General features: G+C 55.2%; 2 protein-coding genes across 2 annotated transcripts; one reads left to right on the forward strand and one right to left on the reverse strand.

The window, feature by feature from the left end:
* Positions 1-4,220: 4,220 nt before the first annotated feature.
* On the reverse strand, positions 4,221-12,236 carry LOC119098201 (origin recognition complex subunit 5). Its single transcript, XM_037221127.1, has 7 exons — positions 12,171-12,236; positions 10,872-10,995; positions 10,272-10,443; positions 7,196-7,284; positions 6,188-6,374; positions 5,558-5,688; positions 4,221-4,364 (listed from the first exon to the last, which is right to left on the reverse strand). Exons 2-7 carry the CDS (start codon positions 10,920-10,922, stop codon positions 4,221-4,223), a joined length of 774 nt encoding a protein of 257 aa, XP_037077022.1. The 5' UTR covers positions 10,923-10,995; positions 12,171-12,236.
* Positions 12,237-12,341: 105 nt separating this feature from the next.
* Positions 12,342-20,096, forward strand: LOC119098202 (armadillo repeat-containing protein 5). The gene is made up of 10 exons (XM_037221128.1): positions 12,342-12,402; positions 14,089-14,439; positions 14,928-15,121; positions 15,504-15,666; positions 16,620-17,004; positions 17,436-18,249; positions 18,421-18,501; positions 18,884-19,090; positions 19,361-19,595; positions 20,025-20,096. The coding sequence occupies exons 2-10, from the start codon at positions 14,149-14,151 to the stop codon at positions 20,094-20,096; spliced, it is 2,442 nt and encodes an 813-aa protein (XP_037077023.1). The 5' UTR covers positions 12,342-12,402; positions 14,089-14,148.
* The last annotated feature ends 1,315 nt before the right edge of the window (positions 20,097-21,411 follow it).

Raw genomic sequence — 21,411 nt, forward strand, 5'->3', positions numbered from 1 at the left:
TGCCAGCCGACGCAGCAGCGGATGGCGCAGCTGGGCGCGGACGTGCGCCGCCTGCGCCACCGGCTGCCGCGCGACCTGGCCGCCGTGCTGCGCTCGTTCTCGTGATGCCGCGGCCAGGGCGGTGGGAGGCGGGCGAAGGGTGTACTGCGGCCTCCACATAACGCGTGTCTGCGACATGCGGCAATGGCTTCTGCGTGACGCGGGCTGGTAGTGTTCGCAGCGCAGGAGGACGAGATGTTGATGTCGTGTTACGCAATGCGTATTCGTTAGCCACAGTTTTCATAACCGACTCGATTTGGGTTGGAATTCCTAGCCAAGACCGCTAGTGGCGTTTCCTTGACCATTCTGGGACGAAAAACGAATTTATGAATGTGGATTCCAGGGCTTAGTCCGGACTAAGTAACCATTAATAGCTCTTATGCAGCTTTTCACACAGTGAAAAAGGTGACTTGCTCTTGGCTGGCGTGCAGCTAGAAATTTAGCGATGTCATTAATAAAAGCTTATATTGTCCACGCCTGGAAAATGAGGATAGAACATTTGAACCAAGCTCATTGCACACACGGTCTGGAGAAGGTATGTACCATGGCAAGAACAGGCACGTCGACAACTGTAATTTTGCCACAACGACATTTTAATAGTCCCAGTTACGTATTTTGCTCTGTATGTCAAACGCACATTCGGTAAAATTCGTCATGAATCAAGTCCAGCGAATACCATGGACGGACCTGCATCCCATGTCTGGAAGACCACTGGCAGCGACTCGACCCCCCCGCATCACGCCTCGGACCCCCCCACCTCCGCCCGTAATCCGCAGCACCAGAGAGGCGAGCCCTGGGAATGCTGGGGCGCCGGACGTTTTCGGAGCATAAGTTTGTTCAAACGCGGACGCCTGGCATTCTGCTCATACGTCCGCGCTTCTGCTTCCTTCATGTAGCTTGGTTTGATCAATAACCGTCGTCTGTTAAGGCCCCACTAACCATCGATGAGTGTCTTAATTGATAACGTTGCCCATTTCTTATAACAAAGCAAAGATCAATCAACACTCCTGGTGTAGTGTCGGACTGAATTGAAGAGTGGGAAACGAAACAGAACTGCAATCAACTCAATTCCAGTAAGCTTTAAGACTTTCGTGACAGTCTGAGTGGGAAATGTCGCACTGCTGCCAAAGCCGCTCGCAATCAACGTACTGTCTGTTCGAGACTTAAAACAATTTTAGAACTCATACCTTCGCCGCCTTTATAAGTGGACGCAACCGACACAATCCAACGCACTTCAGGTACGTTGGCATGTGCCGAAATAACCTGCTTTAAGAATTCAGGCTGCCAACTTTCCGACTGGCTGGTTTTCTGGGTTCGGCCACCCGCGCTGTGCAAGGGATGTGTACGCGTCCCGTGACCTCACATCCGATCACAAAATGCCGGGCCAACGGCAAAACTTCGAGACCAAAGCCTAACGTACCCCGAACGCCCCGCCCTCTGACATCACCTGAACTTTAGCTTGACCACTGCCCCCGGGCTATAGCCCACTCCAGTCAAGGGCGAGAAGCGAGCGCCAAAGCGGCTCGAAGCAACCTCGCCGCCCACGGCTGGGTGCATCGGACAGCGGGCGCACCAACTGACCGAAGACCGACAAAAAACCGCCTATTTTCCTCGCAAAGGAGCTTCTGTGCCACACATTGCTAGCATTGCACATTACCGAGCGGGATTGTGTTTGACTCCATTGCAGACCACGGGATCGATTCCGTTTTGAGCGGAGCGAGATTCGAGTTCAGTTTCGTTTGCACTCAGCTCCATCGGATGCGAAATCGATCCGATTCCTTTGTGACAGGAGCAGAAGTGAATCGCCTTCACTTGACAAATCACAGACTCGCGAACGGATGCAGCCACAATATCTGGGCTGTTTGCATAACAAGTTTGACACGTCATAGGCTGTGGGGTGATGGCTAATGCTTCTGTTGGTGGGAAGCTTGGGGGAGGGGTGGACATCGGAGGCGTCATAGCCTGATCACCTCACAATTTTAGACGTAGATTGGCTTGTTCGATAATCCTGCACCTGACCATGTCTTTGATCTATTTTAAGTACATCATCAACCACGGACCAAGATATTTACTTTTAAAACATCTGTGTGCGCAATCATTGTATATCTACTCTTGAAACAGCTATGTGTAAGGTAATTAATAATACACGAAGGCTTCCGATGCATTGAGAGCCGTGCTTTTCCCATTGTCCTTTGTGAGAACTTTACAAAATGCCGCGACAGTTGGTGCTTTGAAAACATCATATCGCCGGAAGTCGGCTGAAATTGTTGTGAGTTCTGTTTTGGCAGAAGTGACGTTTCGCAAACAGACGTTTCACAAACATAAAGACCACTTTATCGCCCGTGCCAGCGGCGCTTGAGTTGGAGTCCTTCGCGCCATGTTAGTCCAGCAATGACGTCATCACTTCAGCTGCGTCGACAGACAAGGATTTCTGTTTCGCTACTCACGCAATAACGAGACGCCGGCCCCGCTACAGTACAACTGACTGTCAGATTTCAATCGCTGCCAATGTTTGGGATAAAAGCGATTGTCAGGGACGTTGGCACAGCCCGGGTTTTCTGAGGAAACCTTGGATAACAATATCTTACAATAGTGTACAGAGGGCAAATACGGACATATCAATTTGCGGCCAGATGATAACCTGCTGCTGAGCAGTTAAAAAGTCGAAATTGCCAGCGATGCAGCATATGTTCGATTGCTAGCGTTGACCAGTCAAACCTGATACCTGTCTCGCGGTCGTTCGCTGCAGCGAGGACCAATAATCACCTTCCGTATTCCCTTTGTTTGTACGAGCTGTTAGTTCTTTGATGCATGAGCGTATTTGGGCATAATTTGGCTATATATAGGATGTATGGTATGCCTTGCGTCGGCTGGAGGTGGCTGCTGATTCATTGACCAATGTAAGCGTAGTGGCATGCCAAACCATTGTCGCACAGCTGATGTGGGATGACTGTGCTGCGCAGTGCTTCACAATGCATGGGCAGCTGCGTGATGTTTTCCATGCCTGTGATGAGATAGACATGCGCGCGATGGCTGTGAGAAACCTGATGTGCTAAGTGTTTGTCGGCTGGGCAATATTCTGAGTAGAGAGGCTGGAAACGGAATCATAGCGGGCAGTCGATCGAATGCCATTTCCAGAGGAACCAGCAGGACGGGCATCGTCCGTGCTTCATATTTCCTCTGGTGACAAACGTGGTGCACTTGTGTGCGCTTTAAGTCCACGAAGGTTGGGGCTTCAAGTGTTTTGCATTTTTGGGGTAATTTTGCAATTCAATCGTCAAGCATGCGGCTCCAAAATTTCCATTAGAATCATAATCGGAACCATAATCGTAAATCATTGGAGAAAGGCAAGTAATTTCGTTTCCCACATTAAACCCCGCGCTCAATAACTTATCACGGCAAAGCACATTTAGCCATTAGCAATAATGCTAATACGAGACTACATTGCATGCCAGCATGACCATTATTCTGCGTAAGCCTCAGTAGCAGAAAATATGTTTTCTGATTGCCAACATAGTCGCGGTGGTAATGTCCTGCTTCACATAGCATGCCACTCCGTCTCCGTCAGTGACTCTAACTGAAGTGCCGTTGACGTGGGCCATAAAGACAACTGCCTGGCAGCCAAGCAAGCACACGCCAAACCGTGGCACCGAAAGGACATCTAGAATATACAGAAATAATCACCAATTTTCGGCAGGGTGACAGCCGTTCAAGATATCGACTATCGCGTCATTTTGGAAATGTGTACTAAAGGCAATGGAAAAACACGGTTTCCACCATCTCGGAGATTCTAAATGCCCTTCGGACCATCATAATGCACGTGCATAGCATCAGGCCGACAATGCTGCCTGTTACAACCATCTGAGAGGCGAATGCCTGGATGTGCTTACTGAGTTCTCTATCCTGAAAACCCTGATTCAGACTAGAAGCAAACGTTTTGAGCATTTATAAGCTATAAATGCGTCGGAGTAAAACTGATTGGCTTGTATTTTTCAGCAGTAATCTTGAATCACACTCGGGTTTAGCTCCATTCACCTTGACGCGGATTCGGAACCAAGTGGAATCAACCCCAAGCCCATTCCACCCCAGGCATCATTATGAGTTACGCTGTCAGTCGAGGGGAGGACGTCACCCCTACACAAACGCAGCAGCTCACACCTGCCACCCTGGTGCCGGCGGGCTCACCTGGAGACCTCGCGCAGGTAGACGGTCTTCAGGGCGGCCTTGAGGTGGGGCTCCACGTGGCGCCAGAGGCGGCGGGCGTCGCCGGCGTCCACCTCCCCCGCCAGCACCGGCTCTCTGTAGCGGGCGAAGTTGGCGCGGGCCTGCGGTCGACCGGCGACGCCATGAGCACACACGGCACATCGCCATCGGTAGACATCAGCGGAACAACAGCTTACTATCAAGGCTAGTTGAAGCAAAGCAGACGAGGGCGAGACATACCGCCCATGACGTACATTCAAATCTTATGTGTTCTATCTGCTCGCGCTCCCTTCAGTCAGACTACGGCCATTCAGACCAGACACGAGCGCTGCGAAATGGTAACTGTCTTAACACGCGAGGCGAGCAGGCGGACCCCGGCGGGCGGCGCCCCAGGCAGCACACCGCCGGTAGGGGCAGCGGCGTACCGAGGTACAGCAGTACTGGCGGCGCGAGCAGGGGCGGACTCAGGCGCACGCCAGTAACATCACGATGCAATGTATAATACTGAATATAACAGACGTACATGCATTTGTTTTCCCCCAAATTCGGTCAGTTCAATACATGATAGTGAAAAATGAGACACATGTACCATGTTCTCGACTCTCGCCCAGCTCGTCAGTATGATGCGGATCGGTTATCACCTGATGTTCAAGACAGAGCACGGAACAGTGAGCTAAATATGCCGTTAGCTCCCACCTCGCGGGGGACCGACGACGCGAGCCGGGGCGCGTGGTCGCATCGTGGCCTAAATACGAGGAGAGGAACTACTCGCGTAGCACGGCTGAGAAAATCGCAGCACATCCCGCTTGCGTGAGCCGAGCTCTCTCGGCCCGGTGATTAAATGGAAACCAAAGCCGACTGAAATATGGCAGAGAACTACGAAATGTAACCAAGTGTGCGATGTAGTGTGTCTATGGATCATCATACAAGATGGTAGCAGACGATACGCGACAGGCGTTTTCTTTTCATGTGCATTTCTAACTGACGTTATTTGTTACGACAGGCACCGAATGCGACGGAATAATTGCAGTGATTCGCACGAGAAGTTTGGTTAGGTGGTCAAATAAACAGAGCGCAGCAATTGCGCCTCATGCGGATGTGTTCGCCTTCTGAAGCCATATCATTTGCTCAATCGTCAAAGACGTCAGCGTAGTCTGAACGCCACACTTTAATGGCAATGATTTGCTGTGAACTTGTAAAATTCTACGTACTTTTAATAGGGAAGTTTCAATAACTCTCGCGCCGTCCGTCCACCTGTGGATATCCTGCGCGGGCACCGCATGGGTCTATGTGGGGCGCGGGCGTTCAGACTGACCAGGTAGCGCAGCTCGCGCAGGTTGCGACAGGGTGCCAGAAACACGGCCAGTAGCAGGCTGAGGAAACCACGGTAGAAATGTTCATCCACCTCAGCCGGCCGGTCCAGCGCCAGGATCTCCAGCAGCGCCCCTGGCGGCGATACGGCGAACCAGGTCACCACGACCGCCACGACCGCCGCTCCTCCCGGGGACAGCGCGGACCGGTCGGCACACAGTCGGCGGCACGGGGCGCTAGATCACGCCCTCCACAAGTCTCGACCGGGCTCCGAGCGGCGATAGACTGAGAGTTACGGCACTGGGATCGTGCCGTCGAACAGGGCCAGGAAGACTCGCGCGTCCCGCACGAGGCCCGCGTGACAGAGCACATGTCGCCATTGTCACTGGCCCACCAGCAACCGGCTTCCTCCGGTGAGCCTACCGCCCCATTGGCCATTACCGTATTTATGCAGTCTCTGTCCCTAGACCGTCGTATACACAGGCCTCCTCGCCCCCCCCCCCCCCCCCCCGAATGCTGACTGCAGTCCAACCCGCGCCCGCGTGCCGGTAAACCAAGGGGTGTCACGCGCAGGGGGAGGGGGGTGTCACACGCAGGGGGAGGGGGGGGGCACACGTGACGTGACGGTCCTCACCGCGGCTGTACTGCGGGAAATGCACCAGCAGCGGCTGCGGCAGGCCGCCCGGTGTCAGGAACTTGTCCCAGATGATGTTGGAGACGAGCACGAGGCACACGGGGCGGGCGGCCAGCTCCTGCAGCCGCAGCAGGGTCGGCAGCAGCGACGCGTCCTGGTCCCGCAGCCGCTCAGCGTCCTTCAGCACCTGACCGTCCGGCCGAACGGCGAGCACACAGGTCACAAACAGGTGGGTAGAGATCACACGCGATGGGTAGAGGTCACACGCGGCGAGTGTAGAGGTCAAAAGGGATGGGTGTAGAGGTCACAAGAGCCGAGCAGACGTCACAGACAGCGGGAGGAAGACGGGCGAATAGGTCACAAGCGGCGGGCAGAGGGGATCGAAAGCCACGGGCAGTACACTTGCCAGATGCACACTAGGTGCGTGGGGCGTAGCAGGCTCGTGGGCACTCACAGCTGACCCGATGAATGGTAGCAGAGTTATGTCTAGGATGGTAGCAAAGTTATGTTCAACTCCAGATGAGCAGAGCGGACTCTCACCCACAGTATGCATAGATTATTACACCTCGGACTCCACGTCATTTAGAGGCTGAACTTGATTTTACACCTGACACCGGCTGTCAAAAGCGAAGGTATTCGACTCCGACTCTGTTTCACAAATATCCTGCGCGGATTCGAATCTGACGTTAGTAGAATCGGATCCAATAGTCTGTTTTACGAATTGTCTGACTACATCACTTTACATTGTTAAGCAAGTGCGTCAAGTAGTTGGATACCTGAAAGCAGAGTAAAAACACACGGGTATGATCACCATCAGCTTGAGTGAAGCACGCTTCCAAAAGTTTGCTACCATTGGAGAGTGAGCATCTAGCACTTAAGATGTGCGATCACCAGGAGTGAGTGAATCCGAACACCGGTCCACTAACCAAACGAGCTCCCGGAACAGACGGCACACAGTTTAGAAGAATCACATCAGCACAATACCAAAGACAAAACAAAGCCACTCACAATGGCGATATTTTCTTCAGGGTGTTCATCCGCAATGCGCTGCAGTGTTGATACAAAACTGCTCACACTGTCACACCTTTGATCCTCGCCTGGAATGTAAAACATGTGGCATTACACAACAGGTACGCTGCTTAACCGAAAATATATCGGATGCTAGCCTGGATACTACCAAAGGGGAAGACAAAAATAGGATAGGACAAGGAATAAAGAGATAGACAAGGACAAGAGATAAAGTAAGCATGAGATGAAGTGATTAACTTAACAAGACAACCATGCACTAAAACACCATGACACCAAATATCGCTCAAACCACGCTGGCATCATCCAAAGCTCATTTCATCTGCAGAAGTACTGAAATGTTGACGATGCCCGAAGAGGAGGATGTTAGACAAAATACCACGTTTTGGGTCCGCGGAATCAAACCATAAATGTGTCATCTGCATAAATTGTGGTGTTAAACGTGTTTAACACGGCTAACCGATCACGAAACCGTACTAAGGAAACCCCTACAGTAGTCACTGACGGCGATTATCAGCCTGCCTTAGAACGACCATATCGACAACGTATCTGGAACGAAACGTTCGTAATAGCTTGCCAACACAAGCGCCGACGCGCTACAGAAGCGCCACGAAGAGACTGCAACTAAAACAATCACAAGAAAAGATCCACGTGACTGACGGGCCAGCTCTCCGAAGCTAAAAAAAACAAACAAGCGAATCATTCGCAAACCAACAGGAAGCGCTTGACCTCAGCGTCCAACATACCAACACCCAGCCTGGCCGGCGCCGCTGAGTTTCTCTCCACCGCACGCCTCTCTCCCCGCCCCGCGTGTCGCGATGGGCCGGTGTCGCAAGCGGGGCCGGCGCGGTGCGTGCCTCTGCCCGGGCGGCTGCTGCGACTGCTGCGCGCGCGACCCGTGCGGCGAGCCCGAGCCCGTCGATCCGTGCACGCCGGCCGGCCGCTGGTCCGAGTGGCTCTGGCCCGGCCCCGGTGGCGGCGCCTGCGACGACGACAGCAGCTGCGACTCGGAGGCGCAGGCCGGCCGCCTGGCCTGCGCCCTCTCCGAGTTCAAGCGCTGCGTGCTGGGCACAGTGCCGGCGCGGATCGTGCTCTGCGTGGCCGGCGCCCGCTTCATCCTCTGGCTGTTCGACATCGATGTGTTCGTGGTGCAGGTGTGACGGCGTGGTAATATAAAGCGTCGTTGGTGTGTTGTGGCACTCGGTAACGGCCACAGAAACGAACGGCCAAGATGAGGCGAGGAATGCAGATGTCACGTCATATGCCCGCGAAGTTTTGAAATGATGGGCACCAGGTAACGTTTGTGGTCCCAAAGATCGACCTGCGTATCAGTCCACTGTCCTTGGGATCAAAGACGAAATGGTTTGCGTACCACTAGTCTACAGCTTTTGGATGTTTTTCGAGCTCTTACCAAAAATGTATTGCACTGGTCACGGAAAAGGAAAATCGGAACAAATCAGACAAGACCAATTACAGGCAAAGGTCAAAGCAAATGTACAAGAAATATCCGTAAGACTGAAACCGCTACCGCTTTTTCGGAGAACAGATTCGTCTACTACCACTCTTGCATCGCACTCTTCTTTTACGCCATATCATGCGTCTTGGAGCGACATTCAATCCAAGTATACTGAAAGACGAATTTGGCGGAACATATCTACCCAATTCATGCATATAAAACACCACATTGAAGACTTTGTCACCATATTCATAGATAACTTGTTTATGAGTAATAGTTGATGGTTGGATTAGCCTGTTCACGTACGGAGCTCCGCCATAAAGCAGCTTTAGATAAACTATAGACACCACACTAGATATCTCACAGAATTAGACGAACCTACAGCATACCGATCTACCCCGAAAAGTAAGATTAGTTGCTGAACCTCGCTCTGTTTCAGAACTTGGCTTTTGTCTCACATAATGGACACGAACATCAAGTACTTTGTCACATACACACACGCACGTACGCACGCACGCACGCACGCACACACGCACGCGCGCGCGCACACCCACCCACACCCACACCCACACGCACGCGCACGCACGCACGCACGCACGCACACACACACACACACACACACACACACACACACACACACACACACACACACACACACACACACACACACACACACACACACACACACACATCAAGCGCAGCACTTCAGGGGACAATTGCCCGTCGTGAAACACCATTCACAGATATAGCACCTCTAATATCCAGAGCAAAGCTGTTTTGCCTCGCGCGAGAGGCACGCGTTTGTACGTCTACCGGCACGATTGTCCGAGCTCACATGGCATGTCTTTTACATCGGCCAGCGGCCATCGTGGGCAGACCGGGGAATGATCTTCGTCATGACTGCACGCGTACTGCAGTCGTCGCGTCCGTCCGCGACGCTCAGGCGTCGTATGCTACGGACAAGCAGTCTGAGGAGCCCGGACGGCGGGTCGGGTGCTCTGGAGCGGCCGACCGAGCCTGGTCCCCGCGCGCACCACGGGCGAAGCCACGGCTGGTCGGCGAGGACAAGCAAGCCAGCGAAGCGGCGGGCAAGGCCGGGCACAGGGCGCCAGCGGCAGTCGCATCGTATCCAGCTACACCGGCCCGGCCGGAGTGTGGGTGCAGTCTCCCCCGCTCCTTCCCTCGCCCCCCCCCCCCCCCGCTCCCCCCAAAAGCCGTAGAAAGGCGTCACGTCAAGCTCGTCGTGCCGGTGCCGGTCCAACTCCAGCTGGCCGGCAGGAGGACCAGGCCGCAGCTGTATTTGCCATCCGCCGGCTGGTCAGTACCATCGCGGCCCGAGCCGCCACTTCCAGCCCGCCCACGCCACGAGCAGGTCAGCACGCGACGCAGTCCGCAAAGGCGGCACCTTGTGCGGGTCACGGACCACGTCGCATCATGCAAGAGAGGACGCACACCGCGCTGTCGCCACACGCAAGACACAGCCGCTACGGTCCCGCCACCTGGCGCAGGACGCGGACAACACAGCGACTGACCGACCGTCACACGCAAGACGCGAAGCTGCAGAGCAGCCCGAGGCGGGGCGCGCGCACGACAGCAACTGACCGGCCAGCTGGCGCAGGACGAGCTGGAAGAGCAGCGCGGGCGTGTAACACTCCACGCAGCTGACCACGGCGCTGAGGCCGGCGAACTGGGACAGCACGTGGGTGAGAGCCGTCGTCTTGCCCGTGCTCGGGTGGCCGTACAGGAACACGGCCGGAGGTACGCACTCATATGGCTGCAAGGCAAACAGCATATGCTCGGTCACTGGTGTCCAATGGACTGGGGGGCACAAACCTTGGGTTATGTGTGGTTTGATGGGACATGAAACTGTGCACTCTGAGTTAAGTATGCCACGTGTGCAAAAACGCATTCCAACACATCGCACTCCCGCAACACACCATGGTAAACTGCACATGTCAGGCCTTGAACATACATGCCATTGCAGCCAATGATGCAATATGAATGTGTTATCATAGCTCTCACAGTCCGGACTCCAGGCAACGTGAGGGTGGCAAGCTCTATTTCAGTTGATACCAAAGCACTGAATGTAAATTACCAGCATCTGCATGAAACTGCAGGATACTAACACTGATAAAAACTCAAAATTGGCAGTCAGATTTACTGTGTCAAAGAAAGAGGCACAGCAATAAAAAGTCTGCTTACCACCAACAGAAGGCTCTTGATTGTGTTGATCTGTTCCTCCAACAGCTCCATGTGGAACTCTTGAGAAAACTGAACAGCTTAGAAAGATCAAAGTTTAGGGAAATGGCAGTCTAGTACAGCTTGCCTGGATGGGATGGTGACAACATGTGAGAAAGCAACTGACAGCTGACATTTTGGTCATGTTCAGACTTATGTCCTAAAACCTAAAACTTTAAACATCTGCAAAGAAATGCATCAAACTTTCATATAATCAGCTTGATTGCAGCACATACCCAAAATTTCCACTAATCATGGTGATATTCCCTCAATCTGTGGATCCAGTCAACATTTCTGTACCTAAGAGGAGTGTCAGCAACTTGATGCATATTCCTGAAATAAATTCAAAAGCAATTCTTTTAAGAAACAAATTGACTGCAGCAAATAAAGTTCATGCCTAAACATACAACAATTGGCTATAAGACTCATGAAAAGGTAACATTTCACTGAAAAGACTTCTAGATGCAACTCCATGTAATTTTGAAGGATTGGCTCTCATTCCAGTGTGATAAGGACCACTGCCAGCTTTCCCAGCAGCACCCTGCTGAGTTATCATATCACTAGCATGTTGGTCTCCTTTATCATTTTGCTTTGATCTGGGGTCCTGCCGTGTATTACACTGCAAGCACCATAAAGGTATACAAAGTAATTTCCACTCCAGACATGGTTCTCAAGTATTAAACTAAAGAAGATCCTTTAGCAGGGTTAATTCAAGAATGGCAAAAGCAGGGTTAATTCAAGAATGCTTGAATTTCCAGGCATGGATATCAAAGCATGTTTAACTTGTCACACTCATGAGGAATCTTCATGTTCATCATAACTCTGAGGGTTGATAAAACACTTGTGACTGCTCTTTAGCACTTGCACTATAAATTGCTTGCATACATAGCAATGAGGTGGTAGTATCAAACCATGCACCCACCCACCTAAATAAAACACAACAGTGACTTCTTGTTCTCCTAGATTCCTTGTTCCATAATCCCCCATTAATAGTGACCAGGCCACTTATCTTCAAAACAAAGTTCTAGATAAAACTGCGCTTCAGTGAAAAAATGAGGGCATGGCCACTGTTAAGGAGAATACAACAAGTAGGCTGCACCATTCTGAGACAGTGCACATTCAATTTAGCTGGTGGCATCCAGGTCACTTGCCGAAAGCCCCCTACAAGTTTCAGCGCACTCCTATTTTTTCGATTTTCTTCAAGTACTGCCCATCCTTTTAAGAGCAAGAAAAATCGCCCCCGAGAGCATCATACGCACATACCGTAGCAAAGACAGCCACAACATGCAACACAGGCACAGCGGGTCTTTACAGGGTTTTGTACTGGCGCCGAAAACAATGTATTGGCTGCGTACAGACCGCAAATCGCTCTGCATGATGGCGCACATGAGCCAATGCGTCACTATACCGAAACAGCTGATCAGCTATAGCAGCTGATAGGGCAAGAATCGTGTGAAATTTGGGGATTCGCTGCAGACAGGGCCATGTGCTGAAGGTGTGTTACAAACTTGTTAGCCCGGCTGCTGCAATTGCTTTTCGCGTGACGTTCGGTCCATATTCCATACGGCGCGAATGAAACAAGTCAGGCTCATCAGGCCGGATTTTAGAGTCCTGTACAGTCCATGATTATTCAACTGTGCTGTGCGGTAGGGTGCTACCTTCGATCCAAGGTGCCGTCGGTAATTGAGAGGAAATAGTAAGGCAAACCTAATAATGTTGACAGTGGTCTGCTTAGGGACGTTTTTCGCGCCTGCTTCTTCGATGGAAGGGCAGCCATCATTTTTTTATTTTTGCACAATCACTCCTGAAATTGTATTTTTCTCTACTTTATTTCAGCCCCTGAACAAAATGGCAGATCACAATGCTGTGGTCAGCCCCCAATCATATAGTTACTTGCAGTATTTGACAGAGGCATTGGAGCTGTTGTGAATGTATATTAGCTGTTAGTAAATAGGGGAAGTAAAACCATGCCACTGAAAACTACATATTAAGTCCATCATAATTCAGCGACAAATGAGTTCATTCAAGGTCAGCTGTTAGGTAACAACAACAATATGAAGAAATGTTTGTCACACTAAAGCATAACTAAATCATAGTATATAAACAAAAGATGGCACATTTAACAAGTGGGAATTTATGTGGCCTATCAAATACTTGCAGTTCATTTATCTGACATGCTTGGAGCCAAAAACTTATTTTATTTTATCAAAAATTGGTGTGCAAAAAGGTACTAAAAGTATACAAATACCACACACCATTCAGGACCTTTTGAAATATCACAGAGTTGGTTACTTGCCATGTGCACCACTGAGTGTGAGGATAGGCATCGAGTTTTTTGGCAGGATGACATTGCTCACAATCAAAATATGAGCTACTAAAGGAAAATAATCATTGTTTTGCAATGTTCTTGGGTATGGTCATCTTTGGCTAAATTTTGCCATCATGATAGAAGTTTTCATACACTTTATTGGATGTTTTATAAGGATAGCTGTTCTTGTGTTTGGTTGTGGAAGAGGATGGGAGTTTGTCCTGGCAGTCATTTCTTGTTCAAGTCCTGGCAGTGCCTTTTCTTGTGGCTGGCAATGTTTTTGATGTTGGTCTTATGTAGAAGTTTTCAGTTAGCATTATTACACAGCCAGCATGTTGTGCTATACCAGGCCTAATCTCACACATATTGCAGTCAGATACCTGTGACAGCATTGAATGCCCATGCTGTGCTCACATCTTGTGGGCTCTACATGGTGCATGGCAACTGATAGCAAGGTAGATTTGGGATCTGCAGTGGCTTGATAAGGTTCATAGAAAAGTCATGAGCACAAGCTCATTTTCTAAACTCTCATGTTTTTTGGTTGTGCAAAAAATGGTCTGAACCCTCTAGCAATATAGTGCACCCCTAATGTCACAAAAGCATTAGAACTTCATTTAAACAACTCCACCAAATTGTACATGTGAGAGGAGTATGAAAGACCAGTTGAGCTTGATATATTATTACTCATAGGAAAATGTGCTCTTGTAAGGCTGTAGCACTCAAACATGCTTAAGGATGTCATGACTGCTGTTCATGCTTGCCTTCATAGCAAGCATTGTTGGTGCATGCTTAACACCCAGCATGCATGTCAGTTTCCAGATCAATCACATTTTGACACATGTCATGGCCAGACCACTGTGTTTGTCCCACCAGGTGGTGTGCTTGAGCGTCGTCGCCTGGTGAGACGAGAGCTGAGCAGCCGCCCCTGCAGCCATGGGCCGGCTTGACACCAAGGCAGCCATTGCCCGGCTGGCCGCCCAGCCAGACCGGGACCAGCTGCTGGCCACCCTGGCCGAGGTGCGACGCCGCGTGATCGCCACCAGGCCCGGCCTGGAGCGGTTCGTGGAGCTCGGCGGCCTGGCGGAGCTGACGCGGCTGCTGCGCGAGCCGCAGCCGGCGGACGTCTTCAACTTGGTGCTCAGCATACTGGGCAACTGCACCACCAGACCGGCCGGGCGACAGCACTTCGTTCGTCACGGCGGACTCCACGCTGTCCTCAATGTGGTACGGCCTGCGAACTGTGGTAGCATGCTGTCGGGAGGTGCCGGCACAGGGCACATTTATTTATTTTATTTATTCAACAGTCATGCATTCGGACACAGGCTATCAGGGAAGAAGGATGAGCATAGTTGTTTGCACCTCACATGCATTGGTAAGAAAGTCAATACATTGGGTGTGGGCATACCAGCGTTGATATAGTGGCTCGATGTGTTGAGGAGTATTTGTATTGTTTCGATGCAAGCGCATGTGGGCTGCGCCGCCACGGAAGAGAGCCAACGTCCGTGCGGCGTCGGACAGTCATGTGACGCGTCCGTGCGGCGTCGGGCAGTCGTGTGACGCGTCCGTGCGGCGTCGGGCAGTCGCGTGACGCGTCCGTGCAGCGTCGGGCAGTTGCGTGACGCGTCCGTCGGCGTCGAGCAGTCGTGTGACGCGTCCGTGTGGCGTCGGGCAGTCGCGTGACGCCTCGGCGCTACGGCCTCGCTGTGCTGCAGATCCAGATCGTGGCCGACCCGCACGTAGCCAACCGTGGCTGCCGGACACTGGCAAACCTGGCGCAGGAGCCATCGCTGTGCCGCACGCTGCACCAGGAGGACACGCTGGATGTGGTGGCGGCGCTGCTGGCGGCCGAGCCGGGTCAGGCACCACCCTCCGACCATCTACGCATCACTATATTCCGCCTGTGGAGGTGCGGCCGGGGGCTGGCCACCGCGTCAAGCCGGCCAGCGAGTCCTCGCGTCCAGGCGGGCGTTCTCCCGTAGACGGATCCTCACTGAAGGCTCTGCGGTGGGATCCGAGATTTCCTTTGGGATCCAGGAGTATCACTGTCGGGATCTATGACGAAGTAACGCTCGGGCATGCTGTCTTGCCGTAGGCGACACATGTATAATCGGCAGGTGTTGAATGTTTCCCCACACACGCCTGGTTCGGTTCACTAAACATGCGGCAACAACTTGTGTGTCCTGGCGGCGCGCGTCCGTCGCGGCAGGAACCTGACGGCGTCGTGGCGTGCCACCCCTACTGACCCGCCGACTGCCTGCGCCTGCTGACCGGGCGATGTGTTCCGGCAGGAACATGGCGGACACGAGCAGCCACCAGCGCCGGCTGCTGCGCACCGAGTGCCTGGTGACGGTGGCGGCCGGTCTCGGCTCCGGCAACGGCCAGCTGGCGCGCGAAGCTCTCAAGACGCTGGCACACTTCGCCGACCAGGCCGCCCGCGAGACCGGTGCTCAGGTGAGCTCGCGGCCGTTTGTGGCGCCAGTGTTTTGTTCCCGTGCAGGTATGCTATCGCATCGCCCTCAGAAGCAGTCATACCCGGGCGCGGCGACGAATGGCGGCGGTGTCTATGTCTGGCCGGCAGATGCGGCCGTGTTTGCGTGTGACCGGCAGATGCAGCAGGGTTTGTGTATGACCGAGAGATGCAGCAATGTGCGTGTGATCGACGTGTGCAGTAGTGTTTGTGTGTGACCGACAGATACAGCAGTGTTTGTGTGATCGGCGGGAGCAGCAGTGTTTGTGTGTGACCGACGGATGCAGCAGTGTTTGTGTGTGACCGACGGGTGCAGCAGTGCTTGTGTGTGATCGACAGATACAGCAGTGTTTGTGTGTGTTGGGCGCTGCATGACCTTCAGCAGTCGATACGCCCTAAAACCCCAAATCATCATCATCATCAGCAGCAGTGTTTGTGTGATCGGCGGGTGCAGCAGTGTTTGTGTGTGACCGACGGATGCAGCAGTGTTTGTGTGTGACCGACAGATACAGCAGTGTTTGTGTGATCGGCGGGTGCAGCAGTGTTTGTGTGCGCCCGACGGGTGCAGCAGTGTTTGTGTGTGACCGACGGATGCAGCAGTGTTTGTGTGTGACCGACGGATGCAGCGGTGTTTGTGTGTGACCGACGGATGCAGCAGTGTTTGTGTGTGACCGACGGGTGTAGCAGCGTTTGTGTGTGACCGACGGGTGCAGCAGTATTTGTGTGACTGACGGATGCAGCAGTGTTTGTGTGTGACCGACGGGTGCAGCAGTGTTTGTGTGTGACCGACGGATGCAGCAGTGTTTGTGTGTGACCGACGGATGCAGCAGTGTGTATGTGTGATCGGCGGGTGCAGCGGTGTTTGTGTGTGACCGACAGATGCAGCAGGGTGTATGTGTGACCGACGGATGCAGCAGTGTTTGTGTGTGACCGGCAGATGCAGCAGTGCAGCGAGGCGCTACCGGCGCTGCTGCGGCTGTGCGGAGCCGGCGCGTCGCCGGACCCTCAGCTGGGGTCGGCCGCGCTCCGCCTGGTGCTGGTGCTAGCCCGCGAGTCGTCGCTGCGGCCGCCGCTCGGCCAGCTGGGCTTGCTCCAGATGCTGTACGACGGCGCCCGACGGCGGGACGAGAGACCAGGCCAGGGCGGGGGCCAGGAGGCAGGCCAGGGCACAGACGAGAAGCCGGGCCAAGGTGCGGACCAGCAGCCGGACCAGGGTGCGGACCAGAAGTCGAGCCAAGTCCGGCAGCCAGCGGCCGGGACGGTACCAGATTCTGACTTAGAAGACGGCGCGTCGGAGGTGGTCAGCGTTAGCTCCCTTGCTAGTGCGTGGAGTAAGGGGCGAAAACGAGAGGCGCGGTGCATAACGTAACGCTATGAATGTGCGCGAAGCAAAGGTCGCTGTTCCATGGTCAATTATGTTGGGACGCGAAACGGTACGGCGGTTATGTTGCGTAAGATTGCAACGGACCCGACAACAGCCGTTTGTCGCCTCTCGGATCCCTTTGACTGCTCCCCCCTCCCCCCCCCCTCCCCCTCCTCCCCTTCTCCGGAAGGGTGGCAAAGCAATACTGTCATGAGCTATGCATAATCTCCGCCTGTCCTTGTGCGTTAATGTTGCTGCTGTAATCTACTCACAGGTGTAATTTCATGGTGTCAGTGCTTTGACCACTGGCTGACAGAAGCACCACCTGTTCCATTCAGGCGCTGCCGTCACTCCAGCACGTCTGTGTGACGCACGGCGTGCATGTTTCAGACCGTAGCTGCCTGGTCAGCGCGCTGTGTCTGTTCTGCTGGGAGTCGGTGAACCGGGCGAGGCTGCGCGCGCTGGGCTGCCTGCCCTGGCTGGTGTCGCTGCTCGGCTCGGAGCGCGAGCCGGAGCCGCTCCGGCGCCGCGTGCTGCACGCCCTCTTCCAGTTCGTGTACGACGAGGCGGGCTTCGCGCAGATGAAGGCGGCCGGCCTGCTGGAGGTGTTGGTGCGCCGGCTGCAGGCGCTCGTGTCGGGCTGGCGCGACGGCTCTCCCGAGCGGGCCGAGCGGCCCAGCTCGCCGGGCACGTTCCGCGCCGACAGCCCCACCTACCAGCAAGTGGAGCGCGAGATCGCGGCCTACCTGCGCCAGGTGCGCGCCGCCGGCGAGCCGCCCGAGCGCCTGTACAAGTCGTTCAGTCCCACCGACAGCCTGGCGAGCTCGCCGCAGTGCTCGCCCGATGGCAGCCCGCCCTCGTGGGCCGGTCCCGGCTCGCCTGCCTCGTCCTTGGCCAGCTCGCGTCTCTCGGCGTCAACCTCGCCCGACGGCTCGCGATTCTCGCCATTCGCGTTATCCGGAGGCTCGGAGTTCTCACCGTCAGCCTCTCCCGGAAGCTCACAATTCTCGCCGCCCGCCATGCCCGGCGGGTCCCGGCTCTCACCGGACGCTTCGCTCGGAGGCTCGCAGTTCTCACCTCCAGTCTGGCCAGGTGGGTCGCGGTGGTCGCCGCCTGCCCCGAGGAAAGGACCCCGGTACTCCCCAGCCGCCTCTCCGCCGGCCGAATCGCCCGGCGGAGCGGCCAAACGGTGCCCGAGCGCCGAGTCTGCCGACGGTGCGTCACGCTCGCCGCCGCGCTCGCCGCCCGGCAAGCGATGCCGCGGCTCGCCGGACGGCCGGCGGCGCGGCGGCGACGAGGAGACCTGGCTGCTGCTGCTGCTGTCGCGCGAGTCGCAGGCTGAGCGGCCCGACCGCCAGCTGAGCGCGCCGCCCAGCTGCGCTGCACTTCTCGACTACCTGCGCCACGCGCCGCGGCCGCAGGCGCGCGCCTCGCGCATTCTAGCACGCCTCTGCAGGTGAGAGGGAAGGCGTAGAGCAGCACTCTCCGCTCTTTGCTACTGCGCTGCAGCCACGGGACTGGCGTGAATTCAATCTGCGATGGTACTTGACGCGTCAGTTATTTTTGAGGTGGCCCGCGGCGTCATGAGAAATCTCTGTTACCGGCGACCCATTTCGTTCGCCAGCATTGGCTTTATGGTTAGGAGCGCCATCGCTGTGTGCCTCAGCCCAACTGTGCCGTTAGTGACCAGAACTACTTGGCCCTGCGCCGCGCGCTCTGTCAGTGGCAAGTTCTTTGTGCTAGGGCCGCTCGCGTCGCCAGGGGTGTACTCTGTGTGCCGGCCCGGCTGGCGGCGAGTCAGGAGGCTGTGAGTGCGCCAGCGCCGCCTGTGCCGGCAGGAACCCGTCCTGCTTCCGCTCGCTGGTGAGGCAGCGGTTGGCGTGGCTGTGCGTCAGCCGACTGTCCGCGGCGCAGGCCGAACTGCCGCTGGACGCGCTGCGCGCCGTGGCCGAGACCGGGTACGGGCAGGGCGTGCTCGAGTCACTGCTGGAGCTGGGCGACGCCGAGGCCATGGCAGCCGTCACCACCGCCGCCATCGTCGTCCGGTGAGGGGACGCCCGGCCGGGTTTTCGTGTGCGCTGGTGCTGATGTCCACGTGAGCCGGTCATGGCAGTCGTGCGCAAGTGCTCGTTGTGCTGTTAGTCTTTCCCTAAGCTGTATTTGCTCTTTGGTGAGCTCGACATCGACGCGTTTAAGAGAAACACGTCAAGCACTGCGCAGGACTGAAGATTTCCACCGCTTTGCTTTTCGTCCCGTCGGTGTACTCCATGGTGTCGTAGTCCGGTCAGTCCCCGCTAATAGTCGGCGTCTTACAGCCTGCAGACGAGCCTGCGTCGGCTGTTACTGCGCCGGCGCGGTCTGGAGCTGCTGCTGACCGCAGCCGGCGGCGGCGGCGAGTGGGCCGAGCCGGCGGCCGGCGCGCTGCTGGCGCTGGGCGAGCACTTGGTGCCAGCCTGGCCAGCGGCACCGCCAGCCGCGCCACCCCAGCCGTGCCTCTACCTCGCCGACCCGGGCCCGACCGACTTGACACTGGTGCTGTCCGACGGCGAGGTGGCGGCGCGCCGCGCGCCGCTGGCCGCCGGCGGGCCAGTGCTGGCCGCCCTGCTGACCGGCGGCTTCCGCGAGGCCAGCAGCCGACGCGTGCCGCTGGGCGAGCTGGAGCGCGCTGTGGCGGCGCCGCTGGTGCACCTGGCGTACGGCTGCCGCGGCGGCTGTCGCCTGCTGGACCACTTGCCGCCACGGCTGTGGCTGCCGCTGCTGGCCGCCGCCGACCGCTTCATGCTGACCGAGCCCGCCGAGCTGCTGGGCGGCCGCGTGCTGACGGCGCGGCAGGCGGCGCCACTGGCTGCGCTGTACCGCAGCGCCCGGCAGCTGCCGCTGCAGCTGGAGGGCACCGGACGGCTGGATCTGCTGCTGCTGGGCCGGCTGCTGGCCGCCGGGCCGCACCAGGCCGACGACGAGCTGCGCCACCTGCTGCAGGAGGAGGGCGACACGTTGCGTGCCGACCTCCGTGCCGCCGTCACGCAGCTGTTGGAGCCGGGCGGCTGCTGAAGCGGCTGCCGAGGCTGGTGGCGTCCTGTGGCTGCCGAGGCTGGTGGCGTCCTGTGGCTGCCGAGATTGCGTCTCGTGGCTGCTGAGGCTGATGGCGTCCTGTGGCTACCGAGACTGGTGGCGTCCTGTGGCTACCGAGACTGGCGGTGTCCTGTGGCTGCCGAGTCGGCTTCGAGGCTGATAGTGTCAGGCGCTGCTGAAGTGATGGAGGACTACCAACGGCTGCATTCCACGCGTGATTGCACTTCGTCGCACACCTAATTGAACCAATTGGTAGATAGTAAATGGTAATCTTCAGGGATTTGTAATCGCTTGGACGCGGTATTTCTTTGGTGGCTGCATTTGTGTTCACTTACCAGACTATGCCACTAGTGTATTGAGGTTTCACAATGTGTGGAATTATCTGTCTCGGTTGTGTTTTCCGTGCGTGTGATATTGACCTGGTGTCTTGAAGAGCTGTATCATACTCAGTCTCTTGAGCTTGACGAATGGCGCACGTTCGTCGATTGTGGGCTATCGTATAAAAAGCGTTTTCAATACCACGTTATTGAATGACTTGATTTCTCCTTTGCTGGGTTTGCATGGGTCGATGTGCAGGGTGTCAAAAGCGTCGTTTACGCTTGCTATTACGCTAAAAGCACTCAGGTAATCCACTCCCCTATGCATCAGAAGAGGAGACACGCCGTCCGGACTTTCAGAGGATGCTGTGTGATGTTTTCCGAGGCCAGCGTATTGTTCACGCTCGTTACGGATCATAAAAGGCTGATGGTAGCGAAGCCGGGCGCAGGCTTCTACTTGGCCCAATACAATAAGCTGAAGATAACTGCATGGCCGAATATGTTCGGATAAGCGGCGTTGGCTGGGGGCATTTGCAGTTGGAAGCGGGCCAAATTTTCGGAGTGTGTCAATATGCGGTATTTGTTGCATATTGTAATTGTATAACAGCTGAAGGTGTCGCACGCGCTGTTCCCTGTGCTAGATGCCAGACGTCAGCTGGAGAGAAGGCTTGCTACAGGCACTTTGTGATGTGGCACGGTCAAAAAGGTGTATAGCAAGTCATACATCCGCCCACATTCTAAAATGATGTGTTGCTTTACGTTCATATCGTCTCAGGGCCGTTGCATAGCGCACGCGTGTGAACCAGTTGTGACGCGCTGCGGCAACACATTTAGGCATGCAAAAGCCTAGCATGCGTTGTGTGCATCCCTCCTCGGATCTCTGGGTATGAGGCATGTAAATTATGATGTTAGCGAGAATGACTGCACACCCTGTGACTGAGGACAATAAAATGTGTGCGGGGACTCGCTGTTTTCCG

The sequence above is a fragment of the Pollicipes pollicipes genome, unplaced genomic scaffold (assembly GCF_011947565.3).
Source record: "Pollicipes pollicipes isolate AB1234 unplaced genomic scaffold, Ppol_2.1 Scaffold_4740;HRSCAF=5597_pilon_pilon_pilon, whole genome shotgun sequence".
Lineage (NCBI taxonomy): Eukaryota > Metazoa > Arthropoda > Thecostraca > Pollicipedomorpha > Pollicipedidae > Pollicipes > Pollicipes pollicipes.

Excerpts from the sequence above, each read along its gene's own strand:
- LOC119098201 (XM_037221127.1), bottom strand. The coding sequence starts at position 10,922 with ATGGAGCTGTTGGAGGAACAGATCAACACAATCAAGAGCCTTCTGTTG. Across the intron at positions 10,444-10,871 it reads TCAAGAGCCTTCTGTTGGTG|CCATATGAGTGCGTACCTCC; the intron begins GTAAGCAGACTT and ends TTTGCCTTGCAG. Across the intron at positions 4,365-5,557 it reads TGCGCGAGCTGCGCTACCTG|GCCCGCGCCAACTTCGCCCG; the intron begins GTCAGTCTGAAC and ends GGTCGACCGCAG.
- LOC119098202 (XM_037221128.1), top strand. The coding sequence starts at position 14,149 with ATGGGCCGGCTTGACACCAAGGCAGCCATTGCCCGGCTGGCCGCCCAG. Across the intron at positions 15,122-15,503 it reads ACTATATTCCGCCTGTGGAG|GAACATGGCGGACACGAGCA; the intron begins GTGCGGCCGGGG and ends GTGTTCCGGCAG. Across the intron at positions 19,596-20,024 it reads TGGTGCTGTCCGACGGCGAG|GAGGAGGGCGACACGTTGCG; the intron begins GTGGCGGCGCGC and ends CACCTGCTGCAG.